This window comes from Nyctereutes procyonoides, unplaced genomic scaffold (genome assembly GCF_905146905.1).
Source record: "Nyctereutes procyonoides isolate TBG_1078 unplaced genomic scaffold, NYPRO_anot_genome, whole genome shotgun sequence".
NCBI classification, from domain to species: Eukaryota; Metazoa; Chordata; class Mammalia; order Carnivora; family Canidae; genus Nyctereutes; species Nyctereutes procyonoides.
The window spans coordinates 7,243,904-7,257,468 of NW_026575128.1; the positions used below are offsets into that span (position 1 = coordinate 7,243,904).

General features: G+C 64.0%; 1 protein-coding gene across 2 annotated transcripts; it reads right to left on the minus strand.

Moving 5' to 3' along the window:
- Nucleotides 1-1,946: 1,946 nt before the first annotated feature.
- GJB3 (gap junction protein beta 3) lies at nt 1,947-7,346 on the minus strand. Of its 2 annotated transcripts, none has more exons than XM_055342188.1 (2): nt 7,141-7,346; nt 1,947-3,514 (listed from the first exon to the last, which is right to left on the minus strand). In XM_055342188.1, the coding sequence occupies exon 2, from the start codon at nt 3,478-3,480 to the stop codon at nt 2,668-2,670; it is 813 nt and encodes a 270-aa protein (XP_055198163.1). In that variant the 5' UTR covers nt 3,481-3,514; nt 7,141-7,346; the 3' UTR covers nt 1,947-2,667. The 2 variants fall into 2 exon arrangements, with proteins under 2 accessions (XP_055198163.1, XP_055198164.1); XM_055342189.1 differs by lacking the exon at nt 7,141-7,346 and adding an exon at nt 6,916-7,089.
- Nucleotides 7,347-13,565: the final 6,219 nt, after the last annotated feature.

The following is a 13,565-nucleotide window of genomic DNA, read 5'->3' on the forward strand; positions in this document are numbered from 1 at the left end:
CCTCCCAGGGTGAGGAGGCAAAGGTCATCCCTCCCGTGTCTCTTCTTTGAGGGGCACCAATCCCATTCCTGAGGCTCCATCTCGGAAGGCCCCCGTTCCACACGCCATCACGCGGAAGGTAGGATTTCAACGTATGAATCTTGGGGGGACACGAATATTCAGTCTGTAATAGCAGCTTCGGACCAGGGTGACGGGTCCGAGACAGTCTCCCGTTCACCTTGGCGGTGTGGTGGCCGTGCTCCTTCCTGCAGACGGCGTGGCCACGGGGCTGCGGGTCTGACCCCAACCCAGCCTTTCCGCGATCCCAAGTGCGTCCTCCTGCCACGGGGAAGGAGAGCAGACCGGGGGACGCGAGAGCCACCTTGTGGCGACAGCCTGGTGCGGGGACTCGGATGGTGAACACGTGCTGCTGGGGACGCAGAGCACGTGGCCTGCTCAGGCCCAAGGTGGGCGTGGGGCGGGGACATCCCTTCCACCACGGTCCAACCGCAATCTGCAGAAGCCCAGCTGGGGCTGGAGGAGCAGTCATGCCGGGTTGGCCGGGGCGGGGGAGGGGGGCCCGGGTGGGTGAGCTCGGAGCCCCCCAGGGCAGGGCCCGCCAAGGGCATCCCGGGTGGGTGAGCTCGGGGCCCCTGGGGCAGGGACGGCCAAGGGCATCCCCAGTGGGTGAGCTCGAGGCCCCCCGGGGCAGGGACGGCCGAGGGCATCCCGGGTGGGTGAGCTTGGGGTCCCTGGGGCAAGGGACACCGGTGACTATGGGAGAAGGGAGACACAGAGCATCCCCAGCAGGCTCCACTCCTGGCCTGGAGCCCGATGCTGGGCTGGGTCTCAGGCCTCTGGGATCGTGACTTGAGCTGAAATCAGGAGTCAGACGCCTCATCCAGGGACCGGGTGCCCCAGTCGTGTCCATAACCTTTAAAGCAGCCCCTCAAAGAAGCCCTTCTAAGTGCCTGGCTCTGAACGCGCCACGCCTGTCTCTGCTTGGGACCCTGACTGATGCACGTCCCCGGCACTGGTGACGGGTCTGAGGTCCTGAAGGTCCGCGCCAGGTGCAGCGCGGTGGCTCAGCTGTGATCCAGACCGGGGGGGGGGGGGTGTCCGCCCACCCCCGGCGCCCTCGAAGTCGGCTGGCATACCTAGCCTGCCGATGACGGGGCACAGGTGAGCCACAGCCCGTCCCGTGGGCGCAGAGCCCTGCCCTCTCCTGCCCGCGTGGGCTCCTGGCTCGTGGCCCCTACGTCTCTGGCCGCTGGCTCTGGCTGTCACGGTTGCTAAATGTCTTTCTGGATTTCATCGAGCCCCGCACCCCCTTTGCTCTCCACTCTGGCCTGGCCTGGATGCCGGCGTCCTCTACGGCCGGTCCCCCAGTGGCGAGCGCATTCCTGTGTCCCCCAGGCTCTGGGCTGGTGAGCTCAGCTCCTCCTCCCGCTGCGGGATCAGCCTCCAGCCAGGGCCCGGGGTGCTGAAGCCTCTCGGGGAGAGGACGGAGCTGAGTGACGCTGGAGTGGGGCTGGGACTCCCGAGTTTGGAGGAGACCGGTGGCCTGCTGCGAGCACACGTAGGGAGCGAGAGCGTGAGTCACGGGGATGCTGTGCACGCAGGTGGGGATGCGGTTCCTGGGGAGCCCAGGCTGTCAAGGTGGAGGGGGGTGACTCGTCCACAGAGAGGACGCTGGTTTTGCACGTGTGCTCCGGTGGCTCTGGAAAGGCCACCAGTGCTGTTGCGGAGGGAGCGCAGTGCCCTCCTGTGACCGCACCTGTAATCACAACGCTGCCGGTCGGTTCCCCACTGATCCCGCCGGGATCCCACCCAGCCCCTAACTTCTGCTCCAGCCTTGGCTCGGCCCCCACCTTCACCCGCAGACATAGAGCTCCCCCCCACCCCGGGGTGCCATCCCTGCCCTCAGGCTCTTGGGCGGGGGGAGCGCAGGACACAGGATCGGGACACTCTATAAAACACAGGCTTTACTGATTTCTAGGAGCATCGACCTCAGGTCTCAGAGGCGGGTCAGCACATCTGGGGGGCAGATGGGAGCAAAGCTGCCTGAACCTGGGGGCGTAGCAGAGAATGGGATTGCCCAGGGCGAGGGCTTCCCCCGAGGGCCGTGGGGTCGGAGAGGGTCGCGGCGTCCCTCGGGCAGGGGCCAGCGTCCCCGGAGCTGCCTCCCGCTCCTCTTCACACACTCACTGTCCGGCCTCCAGATGTCCCACTGCTGGGACGACTTCCTCCCCAGCCCAGAAAGCTGGGCGCTTGTCCGGAGGGAGTGGGGACTCCCTTGGATCTGGTGGGTCCCACCAGGACAGGCATCTCCCTCCTCGTGGCCTCTGGGGCTCTGCACCTGCTGTTCTCTCTGCCAGAGAGCACCACTGCCTCGGGGAAGCCTCGCCCTGCCGCTGCCTCCTGTGGGCCCCCCCAGGTGTCCCCTTGCAGGTGGCAGGTGACTGGCTTGTTTCAGGGGCTGCGTCCCCCAGGGGCTGGCAGCTCATCCTGGGCTCCGATTTACCCCCAGGCAGACGGCGCAGTGCCCCGTGCTCAAAAAGTCTGCCCCTAAAATGAAACTGGATAGATGAGTGAGTTCAGAGTGGGGGCACCCAGCACCTGTAGGACCCCCCCGCCCCCATACCTGGCCCCGGGGGTAGCTCCAGGGTCGCTGCCCCGCCGGGGGCGTCATATGGGGGTCATGTGGGGCGCTGATGCGTGCCCCTCGTCGTCACCGCCGTCACAGCCCAGCTCTCCAGCGTCCACCAGCTTGTGGTGGCAGCGGCAGGTGGAGGCCCGGCTGGTGGAGGACGGGGGGCCGCGGCTCTTGGGGGACCTGTTCCTGGTTACGCGGCGCAGGAGCCTGTGGAAGACGAGGTAGCAGATCTCGCAGATGGTGAGCACGATGCAGACGGCGGAGGCGCCCACCATGAAGTAGGTGAAGACCTTCTTCTCGGTGGGCCGAGCGATATAGCAGTCCACCACGTTGGGGCAGGGGGCCACGTTGGCGCACTGCACCAGGCGCGGCATGGCGAAGCCGTGCCACAGCGTGTGCAGCACGTACAGAAAGAGGAGCTCGATGGCGAGCTTGAAGACGAGGCTGAGCAGGTAGGTCCACCACAGGCCACCGTGCTTCTTGCCCGCGTCGGCGTACAGCCGGGCGCACTGGTCCCCGTGCTTGAGCCGGTGGCGGCGCTCGCGCTCCTCGCGGTAGGCCACGTGCAGCATGACTAGCAGCGACGGGCAGGTGACGAAGATGAGCTGCAGCGCCCAGAGCCGGATGTTGGAGATGGGGAAGAAATCGTCGTAGCAGACGTTGGTGCAGCCGGGCTGCTTGGTGTTGCAGTCGAAGTCCTTCTGCTCGTCGCCCCACACGCGCTCAGCAGCCACCACGTACACCAGGACCCGGAAGACGAACACCACCGACAGCCAGATGCGCCCGAAGGCCGTGGAGTACTTGTTCACGCCGCTCAGCAGGGCCTGCAGCGTCTTCCAGTCCATGGCGTCCGGCGGGGCAGCCGGGGCCCAAGCCCACCTGCCAGAGTCAGAGGGAAAAGGCCGCGTCAGTGACTCGGCGACACTGGTGGGGTGCGCGCGTCCGGGGTTCCCCTGGAGGAGGGATCCGCTGGATCAGCCAATGACTTGGGGTCAGGGCTGCTCCTGTCCCCAGGCTCTGCGTCCGGTGGGGCAGGTGTACAGCGGTCACATGACCGTCCCAGCCTCAGGGCCTGAGCGCGGGGAGGAAGGGAACGTGTGCTTGCTGATCCACGGAGCTGGAGCTCCACAATGACCCCCCCCCCATGAATAATTGGAAACTACCTCTGAAGCTAATGATGTACACGTTGGCAAATTGAGTTTAAATTAAAAAAAAGTGAGCACACCAGGAAGATACTATTACGCTCCTCGTGTGCGGATGGAGGTAACAGCTGCAAAGCACTTAGCTCCGAGTAGGGGCTCAGTACCGCGGGCCACTTGCTGAAATCTAGACGCCACCTACGGTTGGGGGGCACCTGGGCGGCTCAGGTGTGAAGCATCTGCCTTCAGCCCAGGGCATGATCCTGGAGACCTGGGATCGAGTCCCGCATCAGCTCCCTGCATGGAGCCTGCTTCTCCCTCTGCCTATGTCTCTGCCTCTTTGTATCTGTCTCTCATGAATAAATACATAAATTCTTTAAAAAACAAAATAAAAGAAAAAATCTACAGTTGGGCTCAAGGCTGTGTTCTGCACCACCTCCCCTCCCCTCCTCTGTCCCATGCAGCCCCAGGCCAGGTTCTGGCCGCTGATTTCACTGAGGCCCTGTGAGGGTGGGGCTGTGGGCCCCGAGGGCAGAGGGCGGGCCACCCTGGAATAGGTCACTTGGCCATGAAGATTGCTTTGGGTTAAAAACAATCAAAACGGGGCCCCTGGGAAGGCTTGGAGGTTGAGCATCTGCCTTGGGCACAGGGCGTGACCCCGGGGGGGCTGGGGGGTCCTGGAATCAAGTCTCATGAATAAATAAATAAAATCTTAAAAAAAAATCAAAACCCATCAGATTCAGGAAAAGCTCTTCACCTGTCCTCCAGCTGCCTAAAGGAATTCAGATAGAGGACCTGCTCCCGGAAGAGAGGTGTCAGCACAGATAACTAGGGAGGAAACTGGCAAGGCCTGTTTGACCAAAGTCCTCTACGTCCCACTGTCTGAGTGGCCGAGAAGACATTTATTTCCTAAATGTCTACTTTCCTAAATATTTCCTAAATATCCCTTCCCTCTGAAGTTCCTGACCCCCTATTCCCTTCTCTTTACTTCAGGATGACACGTCTACCTCATTTTGCCTGTATTTGGAGTCTCATACCTGTGTGGGTTCCCGGTATATACTCGATTAAACTAGATTTTTCTCCTGTTAATCATTCTGAGTCCAGCTAGAAGAACTTTTTTTTTTTTTATTTTTAAAGATTGTATTTATTTTTTTCATGAGAGACCCACAGAGAGAACCGGAGACACAGGCAGAGGGAGAAGCAGGCTCCATGCGGGGAGCCCGATGCGGGACTTGATCCCGGGACCCCGGGGTCACGCCCTGGGCCGAAGGCAGGGGCTCCAGCACTGAGCCCCCCGGGCGCCCCCAGCTAGAAAGACCCTGAAGGGCGGAGGAAACTCTCCCTCCCCAGCAACCCCTGTGCTACAGAGAGGAAATTCGCGTGCAGAGGAGAAATAACCTCCCCAAGGTCTCACAGTCAGCAGGTGGTGAAGTTGGAAGACCATTCAGGTTGGGAGTGACTGGGGGATGTGATAACGGTCTGGCTCCCGGCACCCCAGGCTCAGAGGAACTCTAGAGACCACGTTCCCGCCTCTCGGTGCCAGAGCCTGGGGGGAGCCCCAGCCGGATGCCAGGCCTTTGTGGGAGGGAGCCATACTTTGTTCAGGCCCTTGAATCACACATTTTCTTCCCAGCGCTGGAGTGACTCAGAGGGTGTGGACTGGTGGGTCGGCTGGAGAACTTCTGGGTGCCGTCCTGGGTGTGGGAACACGTGTCTCCCCGTGTGCCTGTGTGGGCCTGTGCACACACGCGGGCGCTCTTGGAGCTGGGTGTGTGAGCGTGCAAGAGGCGTGGTGCAGACCCTGCAAGATCGCCCCCCACCCCCAGCCCCGTGGCGCCTGCGGGTGTCGCACACGGTCTGCTCGCTGGCCTTTCAGCTTCCCGTCCTGGGTCCCTAGAGTCCGTTAAACTGGATCTCATCACTCTGTCGTTTAAAACTTTCTACTGGCTTCACGTAACACTTCGAATTATTCCCCGTTCTTGCCCTCCTCTCCTGTAGTCTCGCCCCGATCCTCTCGGCTCTGGCCACACTGGGGGTTTTTGGGGTTTTGCAAATGTCCCTGCGGCCTAGACGGCTCTGTCCCCAGAACCCTGTGTGGCCGGGTCCTTCTCATCGCCGAGGGCTCTGCTCACACATCGCCTTAGTGGCCTCCACACATTACTCTGGATCAAGGAGCCCCTGCCCTCCCGTCCCCTTCATTTTCTTCCTTGAGGAGTTTAACCACCACCTGAAGCCAAAACGCTGTTTTGTTTCTGTTTATCACGGTCGCCTCCACTGGGGCGCAGCGCCTCTTGCCTGCTGCTTCATGCCCAGCGCCCGCCCGGGCTGGCACATAGTAGGCCCTGGGATGCTGGGCGGGTAAACTAACCCCCACCCGCGGACTCCCCGGGTGAGGTGCAGGAGCTGCTCCCGAGGAACAGTCTGGACCGGGCAGCCCGGGGGAAGGGCTCCCCCACTCCGGACAGGAGGAGGAACGGTTGCCTCTGGACACCTGGGTCCCGGGTGCCTGTTCTCTGGGTACGCGTGGCGGGATGGGGGCTCTGAACGAGACCTTCCCCCAGGAGACCATCCTCTTCTCCTGCACCTGCTCCTCCCACACCTGGCCTTGGGGGGCGGCAGCAGAATGGGCGCTGAGCCCTGCGTCCTACCTGGATCCCGGCCTCCGCTCCGCCACTGACTAGCCAGGTGCCTTCCAAGAACCCCTTGATATTTTTGGCGTCCACTCCTTATCTCTCCAGGGAAGGAATTCCTACTTTGTCGAGCTGCGGGGAGGCTCTTGGGCACATTCCCTCCCCAGCCGGCCACTCACCTGGTGGGAGCTCCAAACCCCCGGAATGGTGGTTGCAGCCCTGGCCACCAGCCCTCCGGGAGGGGACCGTGCCTCGGACACCCACTTGGGTGCAGCCCCCTCCTGCGTGCACCTTCCGGCCCTGTCTGTCCAGCCCCACCTGACACAGCCCGGGGACTCGACTCACCTGCAAAGAATTTCCCTCCGAGCCGAGATCCGGACTGGTGGAGCCGGTTCTGATTACCCCGGGCTGGCCCCCAACACCACCCGCTTCTTCCTACCCCGGGGTCGCGCCTTGCCCCGCGAGGCCAGGCCCCGCAGTGCTACCGCGGGGACCACCGACCCCCACTTACCGCTCACCCGCCACCCCTGCCGCCCCCGCTTCTCTCTGTCCCCTGCAGCAGCTCGCGACTCTGCAGACGTGGGGGGGGGGGAGAGGGGTCCCCGGAACCGTCCACCCTGGGGCGCGCACCCCGCCCAGGATGCAGGGGCGAGAAGGCGGTGGCGTGCCCGGGAGGCCCCTCGGCCCCCGCCCCGCCCGCGCCTCGCCGGGCCCCGGGGTCGCGGGGGGCACTCACCGGGGGGCGGGGGGGAGCCCGGGGCCCCCGCGGCCGGGCGGCCTTCCGCGGGGCGCGGCGCTGCTCCGAGCCTCGGTTCCTCGGTGCGGGAAATGGGGGCATCGGCGGCCGCGCGCAGGGCCGCGGCGAGGGCTCCACTGAGCTCCGGGGCGGGCGGCGCTGGGAAGCCGCGGCCGGGACAGCCCGGGACAGCCCGCAGCCTGCTCGCCCACGCCGCGCCGCGCCCTGCAGCCCCGGGGCCGCCCCGGACGGAGGGGAGGGGCTGGGGGCTCGGGGGCCTCCCCCTGGCAGTGGGGCGGGGCTGGGGGCTCCCGGGGGCTCCCCCCCGACGGTGGGGCGGGGCTGGGGGCTGGGGGCCTCCCCCTGACAGTGGGGCGGGGCTGGGGGCTCGGGGCCTCCCCCTGGCAGTGGGGCGGGGCTGGGGGCTCCCGGGGGGCTCCCCCCCGACGGTGGGGCGGGGCTGGGGGCTCGGGGCCTCCCCCTGACAGTGGGGCGGGGCTGGGGGCTCGGGGCCTCCCCCTGGCAGTGGGGTGGGGCTGGGTGGCTCCGGGGCCTCCCCCCCCCGGGATGGGCGCAGGGCTCTGGGGGCTCCGGGGCCTCCCCCCGACGGTGGGGCGGGGCTGGGGGCTCCAGGGCCCCACCCCAGGGTGGGCGCAGGACTCTGGGGGGCTCCGGGGCCTCCCCCCAACAGTGGGGCGGGGCTGGGGGCTCGGGGGCCTCCCCCTGACAGTGGGGCGGGGCTGGGTGGCTCCGGGGCCTCCCCCCAACAGTGGGGCGGGGCTGGGGACTCTGGGGTCTTCCCCCATGGTGTCTGCCCCCCCAGGAGGCACCCTCTGCAGAGCCAGGTGCAGAGCAGACTGCGTCCACACTAATCGGGTGCCTGGGAAGGAGGCTGGGTGGGGGCCCATGGTGGTTGCCAGTAATTATGAGGAGGGGCAGGCCCTGGGTGGGGTGCTGGGGCGGGAGAGCCTGCCACCGGGGTCTGGGGGAGGAGGCGGGCTGCCCCGGTGACAAGGGGCGGTGGGAGTCCTGGGAGCTTAGTCACCTCACTGTCTCCATGGAGATGGTGATGCTGACACCAGGGTTGCAGACACAGCATTTTCCCAGGACTGCTTGGGTTGGCGCCTGTGGCCTGGGGTGAGGAACATCACCCCCTGACTCTCAGAAGTGCCCCCACACCTGGGAGATCACTTATGGGGTCACCCTACCTACTCGTGGTTTGGACGGGGCACCCACCCCGCACAGGGTGTTGGGAACCGTCTTTGCGGCAGGCACGGCCTGGAGACTTTGTCCCCCAGGGCGCCCCACATGGGGGGCACGGCCCTTCCTGCTTTTCTGAGTGAGGAGCCCGAGGTCCTGCAAGGCTGGGTGACACCCGGGGTCGCGCAGACAGGAAGCAGCAGAGCCGGCTCTAGGGGTGTCAGCCCCTGGCCCGAGAGCAAAGCCAGGGGCAGACACCACCGTTACTCACTGGGCTGTGGCCCCCGACAAGCACTGAGACCCCGTGGCGATGGCCCAGGTGCTCCTGTGTGTGTGTCGCGGGAGGCAGTGAGTTTGCAGTGTCCTGTGAGGACCCACCTGTTGCTCCCCGGCAAAACGGGGCAAAGCTGCCCCCACTGCCTTCCTAGTCCCTCTTGTACCCATTTGCACAGCGCCCCATCCGTGTCACCACGGCGGCCGTGTCAAGGTCACTTCAACAGTCACAGCCGTCCTCACCCGCTGGGCCTACGGAAGCGCGTGGCACAGCGACCCGGTTCCTCCTCGGGACACTTCCTGTCTCTGGCATCCCGGGCTCCACCGTCTGAGCTTCCGGGAGCCTGGGAGGCTTCACGTGCTGGTGTCCCGCGTGGGCATGTCCCAGGGCTCGGCCTCTGTTCTCCTGGTGAAGGCCTGGGGCCCGGGGGCTCTGCTCCTGACGCCTCCCTGAACCCCAGCTCCCTGGGCGGGCTGCCCACCCCATCACCAGGTTCCACGTGCTTGCTTTTCCTTTCTGTCCCGATGGATGGACAACCCTCTGTCTTTGCGTAGATGCTCCTCCTTTGACATTACCCAAGGGATGCCAGCCGCAGTTATGTGCTTTGCTGTATTTTTTTTTTAAGAGTTTATTTATCTATTTATTTGAGACGGGGGCCAGGGAGAGAGAGAGTGAGAGAGCATGGTGCTCTATGCGGGGCCCGATCCCATGACCCCGAGATCACAACCGGCTCTGAAACCAAGAGCTGGACACTTAACCGACGGAGCCCCCCAGGTGCCCCCTTCGCTGTTTTCATTTAACCAAGCATAGGACGGTTTCCTCTGTGGGTACAACGATGTCCCTCCCCCAGGACAGCGGCCCCCTTCCTGCCGGTGCCGGAGGCCCATGTCTTTAGAGGGGACCGCACAGCCGGGTGGCGCGACTCCTGTGATACATTTAGCAGCCCCACGTTGATGGAGGGTCACGCCGCGCGTGATCACCTGCTTCCCTCTTTCCACTATCAACGCCCCTGCGCCTCCTTGGACAAACTTCACTTAGCACATTTTAAAATTCAGTCCGTAGGATTCCTTCTCCCATGTACAGGTTTGGGGTTGCAGGTGCGCTTATTTGTAATTTTTACGGATAAGGCCAGACCTTCTCCGCGGACCCACGGCTCCGTCCTCCCCCTCCTGGCCGATGGAGACCTTCACCCCGCGCGACCTTCGCCAGCGGCCTGTCCTTAGCTTCCGTTGTGTGTGATTTCTCTTACCACGAGGAGGATGAGGGGCTTTGGGGAGCCTCCGCGTCCGTTTTGTTTTCCCGTGAACCGTCCTTTGCCTTTGCCCGTGTCCTCCCCTGGACGGTGGCCTCTTACATAATCGATTTTTCTTTCTTTCATTCCTTTTCTTTCTTCCTTCCTTCCTTCCTTCCTTCCTTCCTTCCTTCCTTCCTTCCTTCCTTCCTTCCTTCCTTCCTTTCTCTCTCTCTCTTTCTTTTCTTTCTTTCTCTCTCTCTCCCTCCCTCCCTCTCTTCCTCCCTTCCTCCCTTCCTTTTTTCTTCCCATAATGGATGTGTTAGGAGCCCTTGATAAATTCAACAAAACAGCCCTCTGCCTACGAGCCCCCCCCCCCCCGCCCCGTTGCACACTCAGGGTGTTCTGACGTCGTATACGCAGTTCCTGCCACGCGGGATCAGAGCATTTTTCGTGCAGTCACACGTATTAAAATCTGATCTTTCACGGACTGTGGTTTAGTCGCGGTGAGGAGCGCCCCTCCCAGTCCACGGGCTGAGCAGCCTTCCTCCCGCTGTCCTCCCGGGAGGACTCCCACGGCCCCAGGTGGGCCCCGTGGGTCGGGCACGCACCTGCCAAAGCCCGCTCTTCCCGCGGCGCCCCCCAAGCACCGCCCGAGCCCCGCTTTGCCCTCCGGCCACACACGGTCCTGGGGTCCCTCTCGTCCCTTCGCAGCGGCTCCCACTCTCGGCCGCCATCAGGCCCTGCAGTGCCTCTGGCCTCCAGGACATGCCCCGGAGCCCTAAGGCCGCAGGGAGCCCAGACGCTCCCTTACTGTTTGCAGCTGCATCCAGTGGGGTGCACGGTCGTGCGTGGTACTGTGGCCGTGTGTTGGCGGGGGGGGGGGTGCAGGGGCTCTGTGTGTGCGCGCGGTGCACGGTCATGTGTGGGAACGTGGCCGTGTGTTGGCAGGGAGGGGGCGGGGGGCTGTGCGTGTGCGTGGCCTGCAGTCGTGCGTGGGTCGGGTTTCACAGGTGGATCGCCAGGGTTCCGTGGCTCGTGCACCTGCGCGGCCCAGGTCTTGGGCTCCGGCGCCCTGGTGACTTCCCTGCGAGGGTGCTGTTGCAGGCCGGGCTTCCCTGGGGGACCCCACGCGGGGAGAGGCTGGAGGCTGCTGCCCCACTTCCCCACTCTGCTCTGAGCCAGGAGTATGTGGGAGGCCATGTAGGCCATAGCTGGCCTCGGGCTGGGGCTGGGGCTGCGGCTTAGAGGTGCCCCGCCGCCCACACCCGCCTCGGGGCCTACACCTGCTCTCGGGTGGGAGGCCCGAGTCCTGGCCCCGCGCTCCTCCCGCCCAGGTCTCGGCACCCGCCGGCCGTACTCTCGGGAGGCCCCTGGGTCTGGAACTGTGCCCAGGTGTCGGGCGGGGGCTTCCCTCTGGGGCTGGGGTATCCCGGGTCCACAGGCTGGGGTGTCCTCGGTCCACGGCGGCCAGGCCCTCCCTGGGTGCCAGGCCCTCTCCTCCCTGGGGCAGCGACCTGCCGGCAGAAGGATGGGGACTCTGGGCTGTGGGAGGGCCGGAGGGGCTGTCCTGGGATGCGCCTTCCCCCCGAGACACCAACAGCTCCCCGGCGCGTCTGCACCCACTTCGAGGGGCACAGGGCTATTCTGAGCGCCGCCAGGCCTCTAGCACCCCACTTGCACCCAAGACCCACCCTGGCCCAGTCCTCCGTCTTTTCCCCCCGCCTTCCCCCTCGCTCTGTTCTGGGTCTTTCCCTGATTCATGCGCTGCTGCTTCTCTGGCTGCAAAGTCACACAGTCCCCCTCACCCCAATTCTCTTTCGTAGTCAGACTCCTCAGAAGCAGCGCTGGCGCCCTGGGCCCTTGCTCGGCCCCTTCCACCCGAGCCCTCGGTCTCACGCTCCTCCCTTCTCTTCCCTCCCGGTTGGTCTTCCTCCACCTCCTGCGTCTCCCGGACTGTGCCCTGGGGCTCACCTCCGGGCTCCTTCTCTCCTCCGGCCCCGGGACTCAGGGACTCACTCTTCGCCAGCTCAGCCAGCTCATCCGGCCTCGGGGTTTAAGAGACCGGCGGGCGTTGGGCTGACAAGGCCTGAGTGCTTCCCCTGAGCGGGGCCTGACCCCGACCCCTGGGCTCAGGTGTGCACCTGCCGCTCTCCCTCTCCTGTGGGGGGGCTGTGACCTGTCGCTGGCTTACCGGGTCCCGGACTAAACTTGTTCCTTAGTCGGACTGTCAGATTTAAACTAAAGCAAGCAAAAAAAAAGCCCCCAAATGGAACAAAACTCCAAAGCACATGCTCAGTGAAATTCAAATTTCAGATACTACGTGGTGGGACTCACTTATGCTAAAAAAAAACAAAAACAAAAACAAAACAACAACAACAAAAAAGTACCTAGTCATTATTTGAAATTAAAATCGAACGAGGAGTCTTGATTTTAGCTGACCCCCTGCCCCCTGCAAGCCTCTGCATCCTTCTCCATCCTTGACTCGCCCAGATGACTCAACGGGGATTTGACTCATCTCCTTGGTAAGGGCCCAGGCTGGAGAGTCACTGTTGACTCTTCTCGTGTGTGGCCCACATTCACTGCCACTGAGTCATCTTGGTGCCCCTTTCACAGATGTGTTCAAAGTCTGGGGTTGAGCGTCTGCCCTCGGTGCGGGTCACGATCCTGGGGACCTGGGATGGAGCCCCCACATCGGGCTCGCTGCTTCTCCATCTGCCTGTCCCTCTGCTTGCCGCTCTCCCTGCTTGTGCCCTCTTGCTCTCTCTCTGTCACGTAAACACGTAAATTATCTATAAAATAATCTGGCCGCGGCCCGGTGCCCCTGCGTGAGCACAGCCACCGAGAGGCCCCCCCCCAAGAGCCCTTCTGCTTTCCACTGGCTCGGACCGACAGCCACAGGCATGGGGGTGGCCCATGGGGCCCCGTGTGAGCAGGTCCTTCCCGGGCCTCGTCCGAGCACTGGCCTCTCGGCTCCCCTGTCGCTCGGCCTAGCTGGTGTCTACGCAGTCACCGGCGTGTGCGGCTCTTCCCAAGTACTCCCCTTTCCCTCCTGGCACACTTCCCGGCATCACCGCGCAGCCCACCGCTTCGCCCTCCCCGGCCCCATCCAGCATCGCGGTTTCCCTCCCCCTCCGTCCTGCTTAGCCCTTCTCCTTAGCCGCCAAGACCACTAAGCCATTTGGCATTTTGCTCTTTCTTCTTGCTCGTCGTCCTTCCCGTCGCCAGGACCTGTGAGGACAGTGGCCGCACGTCCGGTCTGTGGTGTCCCCTGCTGTCTTCTCAGCCCCCAAACTGGCTGCTGCATTGCGGACGGACGACTGAGCACTTGCCGAGTGAGTGGATAAAGCCGTCATGCACCATAAGCCCCATCCCCGGCTGACCCGGAGCGGCTGTGGGATCTGTTCCTTGCATTTTTTTTTAAAGATTTTATTCATGAGAGACACAGAGAGAGGCAGAGACACAGGCCAAGGGAGAAGCAGGCTCCATGCAGGGAGCCCGAGGCGGGACTCGATGCCGGGACCCGTGTAGGAGCCCTGAGCTGAAGGCAGGTGCCAAACCGCTGAGCCCCTCCCCCCGCCGGGATCCCCGGGACCAGTTCCTTCTAGCTTAGCATCCCACCCGCCTGCCCCTCCAGGAAGCCTCCCTGACCCCTTGCGTCCTCCAAGAAGCCTTCGCTGACTGAGCTTCACTCGTCCCTTCCCACCCTCTCCGCCTCCT

Bases quoted from the DNA above. Each gene is read 5' to 3' on its own strand.
- GJB3 (XM_055342188.1), bottom strand. From the start codon at position 3,480: ATGGACTGGAAGACGCTGCAGGCCCTGCTGAGCGGCGTGAACAAGTAC.